At 43.0% G+C, this 17,145-nt stretch overlaps 1 protein-coding gene and 1 long non-coding RNA gene across 3 annotated transcripts in view; both read right to left on the reverse strand.

Annotated features, from left to right (window-relative positions):
• poc1a (POC1 centriolar protein A) overlaps positions 1-9,392 on the reverse strand; it is a 41,263-nt gene extending 31,871 nt beyond the window's left edge. For both annotated transcript variants that reach the window (XM_029113411.2, XM_029113401.2), the window contains exons 1-7: positions 8,954-9,392; positions 8,774-8,858; positions 8,357-8,528; positions 6,153-6,332; positions 5,565-5,672; positions 5,323-5,438; positions 1,558-1,691 (exon numbers count right to left, since the gene is read on the reverse strand). In XM_029113411.2, the coding sequence (XP_028969244.2) occupies positions 1,558-1,691; positions 5,323-5,438; positions 5,565-5,672; positions 6,153-6,332; positions 8,357-8,528; positions 8,774-8,858; positions 8,954-8,968 (810 nt within the window). In that variant the 5' untranslated portion in view covers positions 8,969-9,392. The remainder of the gene's footprint in view (positions 1-1,557; positions 1,692-5,322; positions 5,439-5,564; positions 5,673-6,152; positions 6,333-8,356; positions 8,529-8,773; positions 8,859-8,953) is intronic.
• A 5,832-nt stretch (positions 9,393-15,224) lies between these two features.
• On the reverse strand, positions 15,225-16,947 carry LOC109616605. The gene is made up of 3 exons (XR_002197804.2): positions 16,732-16,947; positions 15,803-15,900; positions 15,225-15,495 (listed from the first exon to the last, which is right to left on the reverse strand). It is a non-coding gene; the product is annotated as an uncharacterized LOC109616605 (long non-coding RNA).
• Between the last annotated feature and the right edge of the window lie 198 nt (positions 16,948-17,145).

Consider the following 17,145-nt stretch of genomic DNA (forward strand, 5'->3'; position numbering starts at 1 on the left):
TCTCAAGCTCAAACTCCCTTTGTGGGCGCTGTCGGCAGTGGACAGGGGTCAGCATGGTCACCCTGACTGGTCTGTGGCTATGCAGCCCTGTACGCAACAAACTGAGACGCACTGTGTTCGGACACCTTTCTATCAGTACCAGCATTAACTTTTTCAGAAATTTGAGCTACAGTAGTTCATCTGTTGGATCGGACCACATGGGCCAGCCTTCACTCCCCATGTGCATCAGAGGCTTGGCCGCCCATGACCCTGACACCAGTTCATCGCTTTTCCTTCCTTGGACCACTGCAGACCAGGAACACCCCACAAGGGCTGCAGTTTTGGAGATGTTCTGACCCAGTCGTCTATAGCGTCTCAATTTGGCCCTTGTCAAAGTCGCTCAGATCCTTACGCTGGCCCATTTTTCCTGTTTCTAACACATCAACTCTGAGGACAGAATGTTCACTTGCTGCCTAATATATCCCACCCACTGACAGGTGCCATGATGACGAGATTATAAGTGTTATTCACTTAACCTGTCAGTGGTCATAATGTTATGGCTGGGGTGTATCAGTGTTATTCACTTCACCTGTCAGGGGTCATAATGTTATGGCTGATGGGTGTATTAGTGTTATTCACTTCACCTGTCAGTGGTCATAATGTTATGGCTGATGGGTGTATCAGTGTTATTCACTTAACCTGTCAGGGGTCATAATGTTATGGCTGATGGGTGTATCAGTGTTATTCACTTAACCTGTCAGGGGTCATAATGTTATGGCTGATGGGTGTATCAGTGTTATTCACTTCACCTGTCAGGGGTCATAATGTTATGGCTGGGGTGTATCAGTGTTATTCACTTCACCTGTCAGTGGTCATAATGTTATGGCTGGGGTGTATCAGTGTTATTCACTTCACCTGTCAGGGGTCATAATGTTATGGCTGGGGTGTATCAGTGTTATTCACTTCACCTGTCAGGGGTCATAATGTTATGGCTGATGGGTGTATCAGTGTTATTCACTTCACCTGTCAGGGGTCATAATGTTATGGCTGGGGTGTATCAGTGTTATTCACCTGTCAGGGGTCATAATGTTATGGCTGGGGTGTGTGTCAGACAGGGTTGACTCATCTTCTGGCGCTCTAGTGACTCCATCTGGTGGATCACGTCTGCAAGCTCAATAGGGGTTGTTGATCTGTGAACGCATTCTCCCCTGAGTGCGCATATTCTGGCGAGTACTTCCGGCTTGAGTGAGCAGTATAATAACCAGAATGGCTTGGCAAGACACTGGTAGAAACACCTCCATCTTCAACGCTCCCGAGCGTCCTGGGAGTTGCAGCAAAATGGCAAAGCCATAATCACAAGCTAAACTTAATATTGGAAAGGAATAAGAGAAAACATCTACACGCTCTCTAGGTAGATAACATGGTCTGCCGCTCGCTAGGAGGCAGTCCGAGGCCGTGCGCTTCAGATGACAAAGCCTTCAGTTTTTAAAGGGACAAAGCCTTCAGTGGAGAGAGAAACCAGCATGTACACTTTCACTGCCCTCGTTCAGCCCGTGACGCAGGTGTGCGTGTCCCTACCTGGTGTCCGTGCAGAGTGTAGAGCAGGCGTCCCTCCACCAGGTCCAGGACCTTCAGCGTGGAGTCGTTGGAGGCCGTCAGGAGGAAGCTGCCGGCCGGATGGAAGGACAGACTGTTTACCACGCCACTGTGCACTAAAGAAAACACACAAACCGGACATCCGTTTAGGGCTGTAAAAACAGGGACCCCGTCCCAGACCTTTTACATCGGGAGACTGTGCACTACTATAAACGCACTATTATTCACAAGTCAATCTATTAAACCTATATAATCACGGTCATCTTGGTAGAACACACAGCATCTGGGAGCGGCTGAAGCAATGAGGCCGGAGGGTGTGTGGTACACAGTCATTATACCAGGGCTGACCGCTGTTCTCAGGCACGACACAGAAGACAAATAACCACCAACACCGAAGACGCTGTACTGCGGTTATAAACAAGCTACAGAGCGAATCAGATGTCGAATGCGTGCCACATGCCCATATTCCTCAACCGTTAGCCAATCTGCATTCAGTTTATAATATCTGACATAGCATGGAGTTTGTCTGATATGCCACAGCTTTTTTTTTTTTTTTTTTTTTTTAATGCTTGGTCACTTGGGGATTCAGCCCAGTCTTTCTCTGAAAGCCCATTGGTATGAGTCAACCGACCGGCTGGGGCACATCTCTAACCTTTGTACCGTAACTGGCATCACAAATGTCACCTTAAGCCAAACTGAGCGCACTCCTTGTGACCAGGGTGCATTGGGGAACAGGGAGCCATTTGGGACATCTAGGATGTGACATCATGGCTCCATCCCTCAACGGTTCCCAGTGCCTTTGACAGGTGGCTCCAGTCATCAGATCACCACGGAGTCATCATCCGATCCTCAGCCAATAATCATCTAGACTTAATTATCATCCTTTTCATTTAATCATCATTGAATCCCAGTGTATTTGTCCTTCGGTAGTCCACGACGACGCCCTGCACCAATCGCCACCTGGCACGGTATAAATACATGCTGACTTTACCTGGAACACACCAACTTCCTGTGCCCAACGTCCTCTCTCTTAACAGCGTTCCATTTAAGAAGCCTTACGGACTGCTGGCTGCAATCCCCTGACAGAGAAAACTGGCTCTAATACAATACAAGTCAAACAGCATGGCAAGCGAGGTGAGAAACCCAAATTGGATCTTTTAGAAACCAAACAACTTACATAAGAAAGAGAAGAGACTAAAAAGAAAAGCTCCCACCAGTACAGAACATCTCTGCACCTCTCATGCTACACTTCTAAAAGACCTAACTTGGAGGAGAGTGGAGGCACATCTCTGAAGGAGACATTTCTTCCATTGTGTTAATTATAGCTGCTGCATAATAAGCTGGCTACAGGATACATATAATGGGGTTTATGCAACCTAACTGCTGTGTAACAGCCTGGCAAGAGATAAAGGTTTAATGGCTGAAGCCTCAGAAAGCACACTCCATCCTTCACAGCCAGTGTTATATCAATTGTTATTTTAAGTTTTGAAAAAGGGAGCTTTCAAAGGTTTTTATGGCAAGGGAATGGTGTTCACGCTTTGTCCTGGTTTGGCTGTCCATTACAGCCCCAGGCGACGTTAGGCTGTGCCTCATATCACCACGGCCCATTACAGCCCCAGGCGACGTTAGGCTGTGTCTCATATCATCACGGCCCATTACAGCCCCAGGCGACGTTAGGCTGTGTCTCATATCACCACGGCCCATCACAGCCCCTGGTGACGTTAGGCTGTGTCTCATATCACCACTGTACATCACAGCCCCTGGTGACGTTAGGCTGTGTCTCATATCACCACGGCCCATTACAGCCCCAGGCGACGTTAGGCTGTGTCTCATATCATCACTGTCCATCACAGCCCCTGGTGACGTTAGGCTGTGTCTCATATCATCACGGCCCATTACAGCCCCAGGCGACGTTAGGCTGTGTCTCATATCACCACGGCCCATCACAGCCCCTGGCGACGTTAGGCTGTGCCTCATATCACCACGGCCCATCACAGCCCCTGGTGACGTTAGGCTGTGCCTCATATCACCACGGCCCATCACAGCCCCTGGTGACGTTAGGCTGTGCCTCATATCACCACGGCCCATTACAGCCCAAGGCGACGTTAGGCTGTGTCTCATATCATCACGGCCCATTACAGCCCCAGGCGACGTTAGGCTGTGCCTCATATCACCACGGCCCATTACAGCCCAAGGCGACGTTAGGCTGTGTCTCATATCACCACGGCCCATTACAGCCCAAGGCGACGTTAGGCTGTGTCTCAAATCATCACTGTCCATCACAGCCCCTGATGAATAAAACTGCACAAGGCAAGATTTGTTCAGTAAAAAAAACTAAGGTTTTGTCCCCTATAAACATGTTGTGTGAGCTGATGAGGCCCTCTAAAAGTTGTTTAGCAAAACAAAGTTCAGTGCCAGTAAAATCAATGTATAATTTTTGGAGCCTGCCGCTACTTTCCAGAGAATTCTGTTCCAGCCAATCACCTTCTGCAAGGCAGGCCTTCCTCCTTGGCTCTGGGGAATCTGGAGGCCAAGTCAACACCTTGAACTTGTTGTGTTCCTCAAACCATTCCTGAACCATTTTTGCTTTGTGGCAGTGCACATTATCCTGCTGAATGAGGCCAATGCCATCAGGGAATACAGTTACCATGAAAGGGTGCACATGGTCTGCAACAATGCTCAGGTAGGTGGTACGTGTCACAGTAACATCCACATGAATGGCAGGATCCAAGGTTTCCCAGCAGAACATTGCCCAAAGCCTCACACATGTCTGGCAGCTCTTAAATAAATGTGCGTTCATCTTTTGATGGTGTAATAATTTGTGTAATTATGTGTCTCATCTACAGCACCAACTACACTGGGTGGTCCAGCTATGGCCATATAGTCGGCTTTGTTTATTTGTAGTTGGTGAATGAGGATTTCTCAGACGATATGGGGTCTGGGGTGGGCATCTATTGTTTGATGTAATATTCAACTGACAGATGACTGAGATATATGTAGTTCATCTGCGCTGCATAGCTGCATTTAACTTGTGACTGAGTAGCGTAGAGTCGTTACAACCTGGATCTCCGGGGTTACTGTGTTGTTTCTGTTTGTTGGTGGAGTGACTGCATCCCTGACTAGCTCTACTGTGGTCATTATACTCGCAATTAAGCTGATACCTTTTTAAAATCTAGGTATCATTAAATGTTTCTAAAATGTCGACCTGATTACGAGGCGGATTGCCGGCAGCAGCCCTTTTAGGATGGTTTGTGACCTGGTCTTAGTGACTTGGGAGTCCTCTTGACTACTCCTAACATTCACAGACTGAAAGTCAAGTGCTAAAATGCTTTGTGAAATAGTCTTAGATTAAAAATCTAAGAGTCCTAAAGTTAGGACTGACACGGACACTGTATTAAGTGTTAGAAAGTTAGGAGCTACTTTTAGCCTTAAGATGCTGTATGAATACGGCCACTGGACCACAAACTGCCAGTTCCTTCACTGTCTACTACAGCAAACACTACAAAAACTGCAAAGGAGCAAAAGAAGACTTAGCCTAGCTCTCAATAGCAAGCAACCAGGAACCCTAAGTCAATAACAGAGTTAGTGCTTTTGTTTGGAACAGGTAACTTTGCTATTCATATTATTATTCTGAATTTCATTCTCTAACGGTGAGTAATTACAAAATGCTGTAATTGTTAGTTTTATCTGAGAATCCTACCTAGTGCAGCTTTGAACTGTGCCTCTTTTCATCGAGGCGGAAGATACCTTGGTAGTGTTGCAGTAACTTATTCGTCCGGATGTCCCAGACCTTGACAGTGTTGTCGGTGCTGGCCGCAGCTATACACGTCCCACTGGGGTGGAAGTCTGCATAGTTCACATGCCTGGAACACAGCAGAATGTACACACACACACACACACACATTACTGGGATACAGTAGCGGTAACAAGCCACAGTAGTAGAAAAACGCAGAGGGTGCCCTTCAGTAGTACATCCATTCATCACACACCCTCCATGCTCATAGAAGGAGTGGACGCACTCTCCGCTGGTCTTGTCCCATATCTTAATGGTCTTGTCATCACTGGCCGACACGATTAACCTGCCGTCCGGGGAAAACCTGGAGACAATAACGTACATTAAAATAACGCATGGTAACATTTGAGGACCTAAGGGCTGGGATACTGAAAACACTGACATTAGTAAATACTACATTGGTTTTTGCCAGAAGCTACAGACCCTGTGGTCATTAAGATCCAAAAGCTACAGACCCTGTGGTCATTAAGATCCAGAAGCTACAGACCCTGTGGTCATCAAGATCCAGAAGCTACAGACCCTGTGGTCATCAAGATCCAGAAGCTACAGACCCTGTGGTCATTAAGATCCAGAAGCTACAGACCCTGTGGTCATTAAGATCCAGAAGCTACAGACCCTGTGGTCATTAAGATCCAGAAGCTACAGACCCTGTGGTCATTAAGATCCAGAAGCTACAGACCCTGTGGTCATCTGGGACATGACATGGTTCAGACACATTGGTTTAAAGTGCCAGCAACATTCCTGACATAGTTCTGAGGGAAATAACGGGTGTTTGGATGCGTACTTGGCACAGCGGACCCAGTTGATGTGCTGGTGGAGTGAGAACAGAAACTTCTGTCTGTGGACGGTCCAGACTTTGACGGTCTTGTCGTCGGAGGAGGTGACCAGGTTCTGACCGTCCGCGGAGAAGCAGACGCTCCGGACCGTTCCGGTGTGGGCTCGGAACACCGAAGACTCCCCCTTACTGAGGAACGACACGGGGAGTCAATCAATAATCAATAACCAATCATGTGTCTCTGTCCAGGGAGGGAAATGCGTTTCGGAAGCAGGGCAACCCCATAAAAAAAAAAAACATGCAGTCGAAACAAAATGTCTGCAGCCAGAGCTTAGCTAGAAGCTATACAAGGCGGGAAACAGTGTGTCTATTCCTATAGTATAATAAGCTAACGGTCTTCCTGAGAGTGGCCCGGTACAGCTGGTGACAGGTAACACAACCACATGTCACAGTCGGTCAGTTTTTTTCATGTTGCCATCAGCAAGGTCAGCGCCAGGAGGAAAATACAAGGGTAGGTGCATGAAAGACAAGGCTGTTTGCGTTGTTGTTTTGTTGCTGTTTTTTTTTTTACTGCTGGTGGCAGCCTCACACGTCTGTCATATGAAGATCTTACCCATGATCCCTCAAGGTTTTCACTCCAGCACTCTGCAGCGGGACTGACACTCATCATGTGAATATTTCATCAAGTGTTGGAGAGATTATGATCTGCCAGGGTGTGAAGGTGATTCATTCAGGAAAACCTCCTGGTCCTGCATGTGAACCACGACTCAGGATCTTTCCAACACTCAACTGCGACCTGACAGAGACTCATCGTGTGAATATTTAAAGGAATTTTAGAAAGTGTTGTGTGTTTGTGTGTGTGTGTGTGTGTGTGTGTGTGTGTGTGTGTGTGTGTGTGTGTGTGTGTGTGTGTGTGTCATCCAGGAAGGCAGCGCATCGACAGTGGGAGACGTTAACAGCAGGTCATCCCCTGGGGTACCATGTTCTCAGATAACATGCTCCAGTTACTCCAAAACTTTGCGAAGCAACCCCACCTTCCCAAAAACAAATCTGACAACCCATTTTAATACACTATCCACAATAAAATTAAATGTGATAAACATGTAAAAAACTAACAGAGTGAATGAAAAAAACAGATCTAATTAGGACATACCAGCACAACCACTGACTTCCCAGCTCGTTTCAGACAAATCAATTATTCACATACTTTCAACCCATTCATTGCACAAGAGATTATTCTATAATTCATCAATTCATAGAAGGTGATGGCTCAGTACAGCATCAGACCAGAGCACGTGTGTCCTCTTCTCCTTTGTCAACTATTTCATTAACATTTTAGTAATTTAGCAGACAAATTTTGCAATTCAGGTTAAGTGCCTTGCTTAAGGCCATAAAATATTTTTGTTTCTCACTTTGAAGGCTCAGGGATTACAACCAGTGATATCAAGGATTCCATTTCCTGTATCTTTCTGAACAGGTTGAGAGAGTGTCAGTCTTGCGTGCAAATAGCATACCTTTAACACTGAGTGGGCATTAGCGATGACGCTAATGGAGAGGTCTAACATTTTAAAGTAGGTAATGCTAACAAAGGCAGAACAATGTCATGAATTTCTCCGTTATTTGTTTTGCCAACTCCATGAACAACAGCCTCTTGTTAGGTGCACACTTTATTTAAAAAGTAACTACACCCAAAAAAGAATAATCATATTTCCCACAAAAAAAACAAAAAAATTACCATGAGGTGTGTACTGAGAGTTTGTGTGGCTAAACAAGCTCAAGAAGATTGTGCCCAGTCATAGACTAAATTCCTCTTCGCACATGATAATAAACATGATTAGATTTCAGTCCATGAAGAACAACAAAAAGTATAAATCAGACCTCCATGACTGAGATTGGAAAGCACTGCTTTATGACCTGGTCATGGCATCAAAAAGGGTTCCCCATGGTTGAGTAAATGAGTTGAGGCATAGGCTTTCTCCTCGTTTTTATTTATTCACAACCTTACTTTGACCTACATTAATCTTGCATGATTCAAAATCGCTGCAAACCACGACAAGCACAACAACATGCAACGCCACTGCCACCTAGCGACATTATTTGGCATAAATACTGGACGACGTAACCAACCGAACTACGACCATAGAGTGGAACGTTTTGTGCCGCTCACCACTTTCTTAATCCCATCTCACTTGTATGCTGTTTGTGTCACTTACACACTGGGTACCCAAAGACGGACAGTTTTGTCCCGGGACGCTGAAGCCACCAGGTGTCCGGAGGGAGAAAACTGGACTGACGTCACGGCATCCTTGTGTCCCGCGAAGCGGTAAGATCTCATCTGGGGCTTCATGTTCCAGATCATCAGACAGGAGTCCATGGAACCGGTCGCTGGAGACAATCAGAAAGAGTGGGTAGCGATGGTAACCACTGGAAACCGTTGATTTTGGTGTACGTATACGTGGTAACTCTTCTGTAGTTGTCAAAGCCATTGCTACATAACTATTAAATGCAGATAAATTCAGGCTAAAGAAAAAAAAAGTCCGTTGGCAGTTAGTTTTAAGTAACAATATTGTCATATATTGCGGTAACTGTGAAGTCATGTCAGCTGGCAGTGAATTTGCTACAACACTCACCGATTTGTTTCATATTGCAGTTGAAGTCAACGCTGGTTATTGTGTCCCTGTGGCCCTTGAAATGCCTCTCCAGAGTCGGGTCATTCTGACAACGTAGAGGGAAAACGTTTACGCAACAACTCGCTTGGCCGTGGATTTGTCTCACTATGTGACCATTTCCACCCCATGTTGTTTGCTTACCAAAACAGAAGTCATCGTCGGGTGATGGCCAAACAACTCCCTGGATACAGCAGGGCAACTTTACTAGTTACTGAAAGCGAGCGTACTAAATCCCTAATATATTCACTTTCAGTATAAGTAGGTAGCCAGTGCTAAAAACAGCTGTGTAGCACAAGGCATTGTATACGAGCTGGTTTGCCAGCTGCTTAGTAATGGATGGCAATTTACGAACTAAATTGCTAACGTTTTAACCAGGGTAGTTAGCTAGCGTTCTTCCTGGCTTTAGATGTTGAACGATACGCCAACGGTCGCTTACAAAAACGTTTCCATACATCTGAAGAACAATTATAACTTTCAATAACTGAGCAATTTCACTTGTTGCTTTCGACTACTTGTAATTGTCTTTCCTGACATCTAGCTCAAGCAGCGTTTGAGTTTGCGCGCTCCAATCAGGCGCCAACTTCCGTTCAGCATTTAAAAGGGGAGGTGGATGGACCAACAGCTAAATGACGTCTATGTGACGTTCTTTGTCCGACCTAAAACACAACTTTAATAATCCGGACAGACACGAGAGGTCAGTAGAATCACATGGGTAAAAGTGACCACACCAGTCTGCTGCAATTAGGTTTTCGCTCTCACAATTCTTTTTCACTTTTTAAACAACACATTACAGACTACATCGTTAAATCTATCTTGTACAGCATAACATAAAGCATATTATAGGCTAGTACTTATCTATCTTCTGAAAATATCCTCACAAACCATCACAAACAATGGTCCACCATCTCCATCTCTTTTGGTCAAAGATGGGTTGGTAAGCTTCATTTTTATAATTCTCTAAAAGCGACGGTACTTCCTTTAATAATAACAATGACAATAAAAACCCTCTGAAATTTCTCTTAAATCGTCTAAGTACACTACAGTCGACATGGCATGTTGACTTGCTATTAAAGTAGGCTTGTACGCTCGCACATTACTAATGTTACCAGACTTCACAACAAGAGTCTAGAGTCAGCCATTTTAAATAATTTTTAAGTCCAGAAGCAACAAGCTAGAACATATCATGCTGCTATACAATCAATCATTTTGTGGGCAAATTGATTGTTAATGGCCAACTATGAATGCCTTCCCCAAAAAAATTTTTTTTGTTGCTCTTTTTGTTTCCATCCAATGAATCCTACATTCTAAAACCCAGAGTCTGACTGGCGCGCCTGTTACGCCTCAAGACCCTGAACCATCTTGTTTATGGGACTTGTTGTGGCCTATGACTGGCTGTTGACGTGACAATCCCTTTAAAGTGAAACATAAGTGCAGACGGTCCACCCTGTCATTTTCATGAGACATCAAAACCCTAATGGTGTTGAGGTTACTCCCTGCCATGACCTCGTCACCCTGCTGTCAGGTGTCTGCGGTAGCACACCAACAACCACTGAGACAACCCTTAGAGGACCCACAGTCCTCCGCTGACCAGGCAGGGTTTTAATAGGATGAACTTAATGCCTTCCTTAGTTGCCTGATGACAGGGTGTCTGAGGTCATTACCAGATCTGTCAGGTGCGGTGCCAACATGTGGCAGTGGCCACCAGCCCCGTAATCACCACAACATAACACCTCAGTTTGATGTAGCGTGGCTAGATACTTGGTCATAATTACAACTGCAGAGAAAACCAATTTGGAAACCAAGATCCTCAATTGAATTTTTAGTAGATAAATCATTTCCATGGTCACATCAGGCCAGCCACTTGAAGTAAAATATGCTCAGAAGAATCAATAGCTTTAAATCAAAACGTCTTACTCAACAATACATTGGTTTGAAGTGTTTCACATTGACTGCAGATGGCAGAAGACACCAGTCTGTTCTCAGGAACAAGGATATGACTTTTAGCTAATTAGTCAAAAGGTAAATGTTAATTAACTAATTTCAAACCCTACGAAAAACTGTGCGAATCTATGTACCTTCAGTTTGATGTTTTTTTACATTTGATTTTGGGCACAGTAAAAACACAAGGTTAATTATATGATTTTCTATTCTTGAAATCATCCAAAATATCCACTTTACATTATTTTATCACTGTTTGTTTATTGTATGATATAATGTATGGGATGTTTGGATATAAGGTACTATACAGTCAAGATCAACTGAAATTTTTTCAACTTGATTTTAAATGGTTCCTCACACAGGAAACCTATGGGCTTTAAACAGCCATTTTAAAAACCTCAGTTAATCTGAAATTCAGTTAATCTAGCTAAAAATCTATGGAATTGTTCAGGAAGTGTAAAAAAATCTAAGATCTAAAAGTATAACATTCCTTTATGTCATCTGCCAGCCCTTTATGTACATCCGTCCCCGCCCTGCTTACCAAAATGAAACCAGGTTACAGAAACAAGGGGATGACTGAACAGAGATAAATAGTCTGATGTTTCAATAACATGTGGGGGAGAGTAGTTTATATTCAAAAAAACAGTTTTTACTCACACACATAAACACTCACAAACACACACAAACACATAAACACACACAAACACTCACAAACACACAAACACACACAAACACTCACACAAACACACACACTCCTCACCACCGAGGTACACGCACACACACACACACTCACACAAACACTCACACAAACACACACAAACACTCACACAAACACACACACAAACACACACAAACACTCACACAAACACACACAGGCTGCTGAGTCCTCACCATCTCTGATTAATGCGTAATGGAATCCTGATGGCAACATCTCCATTACTAACCTCATCCAAGGGCAACTGCATATGTCATCATGTCTAATATTTTACTTAATTCAGGGGATGTCCATAGAGACCAATGCCTCTTTTGTTAAAGAACCTTGCATGACAGAAGCAGCGAGACATTCAAAACACAATTACAAGTTATTGACAACCAAAGAAAACATGAATTGTAATTAAGAGGATTAAGAAACAGTGTTGACTTTGAGCCATGAGGCTTTTGACACACATCAGTCCCACAGGGCAGAAACACTGGGGTAAATTGAGTACATCCATGTAGCTCACCTCCATGAACAGATCTGCTACATGGGTGAATTGTATTTTAAGTCAATCATTTACCACAAAGAAGTGTATTTATATTGAAGGATCACAGAACTCAAACATTGCCCCACCTGTGAAATGAAAAAAAATTGCATTATGTAACAGCTGTGTTATTTAGAGGAAATGTCACTCGAAAACACCAGGCCCATGTTTATAAAATATTTGAAATAAAGTTAAGCATTTACTTTTTAGCTTGCCTGAGTGGTCAGACAAGTGGGTTTCTACTTTTGGCACATTTGTATAGATTCCACAGAGACTGTCAAGCAAGACAGAGCACAGGTAAAGTACTTGAAAAGGTCTTGGTTAACACCTGCCTGGTCTACACCATCAACAGGCAGGGTGCATCCAAAGTAGAATACTATTCTTTATACTGTGCACTACTCCACACTAAAGCAGGGCCTGGTCCAGGGTAGTGAACAACTTTGTTGGTGACAGGATGGGACTTGGAAAGAGTCCCAGCCTGTCCGTAATGGCCCCTACTGGGTTTCACATAATGGGAGAATTGCGTGACTACAGCACGTAGCACATTCCTATACTAAGAGCTTCCTTTTTGTGAACCTTTTTAACAAGTCTCGCCCCTCCCAGCCCATTTCAGAGGTTTGTTCGCCTCTTGTTACTTTCATATTATCATGACAATGATCAGGGTCATTACGGTTATTATTTATATTATCAAAAGGATTTGGAGAAAATCTGAGTCTGTCAATTCATCTGAACTTACGTTACCTGTTCAGGCTCAATTTGATGAAGAAAAGGAAAAAGAAAGACTGAATTAAAGCCAGTGAACTGTCATCAACTGTTCATATGCATATTTTCTTTCAGCTGACAGACTTACCAGGCAGGTAGAGAAGGAGAGATGTTCTCTCAGAAAGATGTTGAATTTTCACATCAGAAAATTTTTATCACAACAATTTTATTTGTTAAAACTAGCTGGAAATGACGGTTGAACCAGGTCTCACACAGTAGATTGCCCAAAAGTGCCTATACTTCCTGAGAAGTTGTTTGGAATGTCTGCAAAACTCTCACCAACTTCCAGGTGCACCACTGAAAGCATCCTCTCAGGATGCATTACTGCCTGGTACAGAAGCTGTTTCATTGCGGATCATAATTGTTATGTATATTTTATATTTTTCTGCTATTATTTTTTATTTATATATATTTCTTAATTACTACATAGATGTCGCATGCCATGTCAGAATAATTGTGTTGTTAAGAATGAAGTATGTTATTCGGCACACTTGATAAATAAAAATACTTTGACTTTCTATATTTGACTAACAAACAAAGAATGGTGAAAACAGTTAAAGGTTTTACTGTAAAGGCCAATATTGATTTCCCCTTCCAGTAATCACAAAACAATAAACCTTTCTTCCTGGTAACCAGATATATTGTACTGTGGAGAATGTCCCATTAGTCTTCTCACACGTAGACTTGTTCAGATTTGATTTTGTGAGCTGCATTGATGATTTTCCTTTTTGTTTCATTTGTGATTAAGGCCTTGCTTCATCGCAGGAATCCACTGGAGACTTCGGACAGTAGATGCCAAAATATGTCTTTTCTGAAACACATTCGAAGCCACTCTACCTCCCTAACCTGGATGGCGCACCTCCCATCGCGGGACCCCGGAGCTAATCCACTTCAAACCCCTGGTCTCCCAATGACACAGCAGACGACTGTATTGCAAATGTTCAACCCAAATATGTAAATGAGTGAATGAGCTAGCATGAGTGTCCTGGAATGTGCTCAGGCTATCACACAGGTCAGGGCATGTAAGAATACCAGAACTCACTCACATCTTTTTTAATGATAGACTACCTTCTTGTATATTATATTTCTTTAGTAAATTTCCCCTTTAAGAGAATATCAAAAACTCATATAGCTTGTCAAAGACAAGTACATTTCAATCTGTCAGCAGATGCTGTTATCCCGAGCAACTTTCCACAATATATTTTCAGGCTACAACATTTTCCAATATTTGATTTGGTTCTAGGAAAGGAACAAAGGTTAATTTGTGCCGAGACCTTTTTTCTAAGTGCCGAGTAGGGCCGACGAGAGCTGAATGACGAGCGTGTAAGCATAGATGTCAAGCTGATCTGGCTGTTGGCCTTTTCTACGTTGTTGAAAGTCAAGCTGTCTTGCGTCATATGTGCATAAGCATTGAGAGGAAGTGGCCAGTATTTAGTTTTGTAAGAATGTGGAAAAACTGCTTCTCAAAAACCTGCTTTGTGCTTTTACCCTACCGTTTTACCATTTATGTCAAAATCAGCGTCACTATTTAAAAATATATATATATTAAATTTTCTCAATGTTTTAAGCACAGTGAAATGCATTTATATGTTCACTGTAAAGCTTCAACTAGTTCAAACATTGACTTGAGTCTGGATTGTGTCTTAATAGATTATTGACATTGACTTGAGAAGCCATAAAATCGGGACTGGTCTGTCCAGTCTTAATGTGTTCTTTCAAATATTGCTGTGTTGTGCTTTTGGGGTCAGTGTAACATTAATCAAACTAATTCTTTAATACAGTTGTTCAAACTGAACAATATTTCTGTGTTTCTTCTCAATACACAATTTAATTTTGGTAGTAGTCACTCTTCTTTCCTATAATTTTCTTTTTTTTATGTTCCACTTGTCATTTCAAGTCTTTAGATGTTCATACTTTGTGGTACTTTATGGAGCCTATTAATTATGGAATTGTTCACAGAGTTTACAGCAAGAATTTAGAATAATAATAATAAAAATGTACATTTCCAAAAACAGGTCAAAGCACCTTTATTCTGGTATATAATCAATGGGTTCAATGGTTACAGTCATGTGTCTCTTGGCCATGGCAGGAGCTGCTTGCGTGACATATATTGTTGACAGAGCTGTGATTTTATCAGAGTCCTTTCCGCTTCCAGAATTAAACCCAACAGAACTTGGCGGTGTTGAGTTACAGAGAGAGATAGAGAAAGAGAGAGAGTGAGAGAGAGAGAGCGAGAGAATGAGAGAGAACAAGAAATAGAGAGAAAAGGAGTGAGACAGACAGAGAGGAGAGAGCTAGAGTCAGGCAGAAACGGACCGACAGAGAGAGAAAGAGTGAGACAGACAGAGAGAGAGAGAAAGAGTGAGACAGACAGAGAGACAAAGAGAGAGAAAGAGAGACAAGCAAAGCGATGGAGATAAAGAGAGAGTGACAATCAGAGAGATCAGGGGAGAGAGAGAGGACAGCTTATCTCACCAAGACAGGAAAGTAGCTCTTACAATTGTTTTAAACACAGAAAGTCCCCAATGAATATTGCCATTATTTCCATACAGAAAACCTACTCACACATTACATATTTTGTTTACGGAGAAGTCTATCGTCAGAAGCCTGGGTGTAAAACAAAGCAGTTAAGAGGTCTGAGTAGAACAAAACAACTGCTTTGTGTTGGTGAGAATGTAGCTTTTGGACCTTTGTTCTTCCTTCCTGGTTATGCATTGGGCCTGTACACATGTAGCTGTCTCCCTGGATGGAGTAAAAACCCCACGTCACACTTATACACTCCTAGGAAATTAATTCATTAGAGGAAAGTCAAACACCCATGGAGGCAAGCACCACAACACACACACACACACACTTTACTGGAGCAAAGGCACCACACGTAATTATAAGGACCGATACATAAAAGACTAATTGAGGTTTATGAGTTCAAGGTTAGGTTTAGGGGTTAGGAGTTAAGGCTAGGTTTACAGTGTAAGTATTATTGTAAGTATAATTTTTTTTTGTGTGTGTGTGTGTGTGTGTGCTTAGGTCCATCTGCGTGTGTATTCACTTGTAGCCTTGACTGTAGCCTTGTCTGAGAGGAGGGGAAGCCGCCAGAGGAATCTGGAGCAGTCAATCCTGACCTGAGCGCATCGACGGCAAGGAGACCTGGTCATCGAGCAGGTTGTGTGTTAGGAGAACGAGGTCCATTTGTGTGTGCAGGTGTCTGTTTGTGTCCAGGAGTGCGTGTTTGTGCGAGCGTCTGTCTATCTTTAGAATCACAGTAGATCAGAACTAAACCATAATCATTACACTGTCACTGCTACTCAACAGCCGTCTCCAGCTCATCCTCATTTATATCACATTGTAGTTCTGCAGTCCTCGCACGCCCAAACAAAACAGGACTGCTTCAAGGAAATATAAACAGACCAAAAACATCTTATGTTGAAGGAAGTAAATATGTAAAATTAAAAGTTTTAAACTGAAAATGTCACTAACACCAAAGATAGACCCGAAATGTACTCCTCATGGTGTTGACAATTTGAATACCTATTTGATTTGTTTCCTGGCTAATTCGCCTACAGAACTGTCATCTTGAGTTGTTGTAATTGTGAAACAATTCCTTATCTGTTTTTCTGTCTCTACGCCCGTCTGTCTACCTGTTAATAACCTTACAACCACAAAAATGTTGGCAAGTGTCGGGCAATGTTTTTTTTTTACAACAAAATAATGGTTCATTTAACACAATTGAATTCCATGTACGTTTTCTACGAAAGGCCTGCGTTTTATAACCACATTACGGTTCTAAAACATTGTGATGATCTACTTTATCCAATTACGACACATTATTTATTCTTTCCATCCCAGCGCACTTCCACTCAGGAAAAAAAAAAAAAAAAAAAACAATGACGTCAGAAACAGCTCGCGTACTTAAAACTTTTACGGCCCTTCCCAACCAAGGAAGATCCCACATAAGCGAAGACTGGAGCTGAAACATACCTCATGTTTGTAGAGCCCTGTAATAACAGCCGTGCCATGTTTGCTTATCAGACCTACTAGAGCAGACCGAAGTGGGTCACGTGATCAAATTCCTATGGAGACCCTGAGCTTCAAGGACTAATTGAAGCTTTGATGAGAAAACATATCTAGTCGACCAGGAATGAGTTCCACGTTACGCTGGTTGTCACGCGCCCACACAGTGGTCACACATATTGTGTGGAGTCATCACATCAAATAATTTCTGAGAAATGTAGAGAGGTCCATTGTTACTTCAGGTGCGGAAGGAGCGCGGGTCGGAGATAGCGCGGCTCTGGAACTTTATCACAGGGTGTTTATCGTCAGTTCCTGATTATGGTGTGGCAGGAAGAAACAGCGTTCTCTTGTTGTCCATATCAATTCAGATCAATTAAAATG

Source organism: Esox lucius, chromosome 2 (assembly GCF_011004845.1).
Source record: "Esox lucius isolate fEsoLuc1 chromosome 2, fEsoLuc1.pri, whole genome shotgun sequence".
NCBI classification, from domain to species: Eukaryota; Metazoa; Chordata; class Actinopteri; order Esociformes; family Esocidae; genus Esox; species Esox lucius.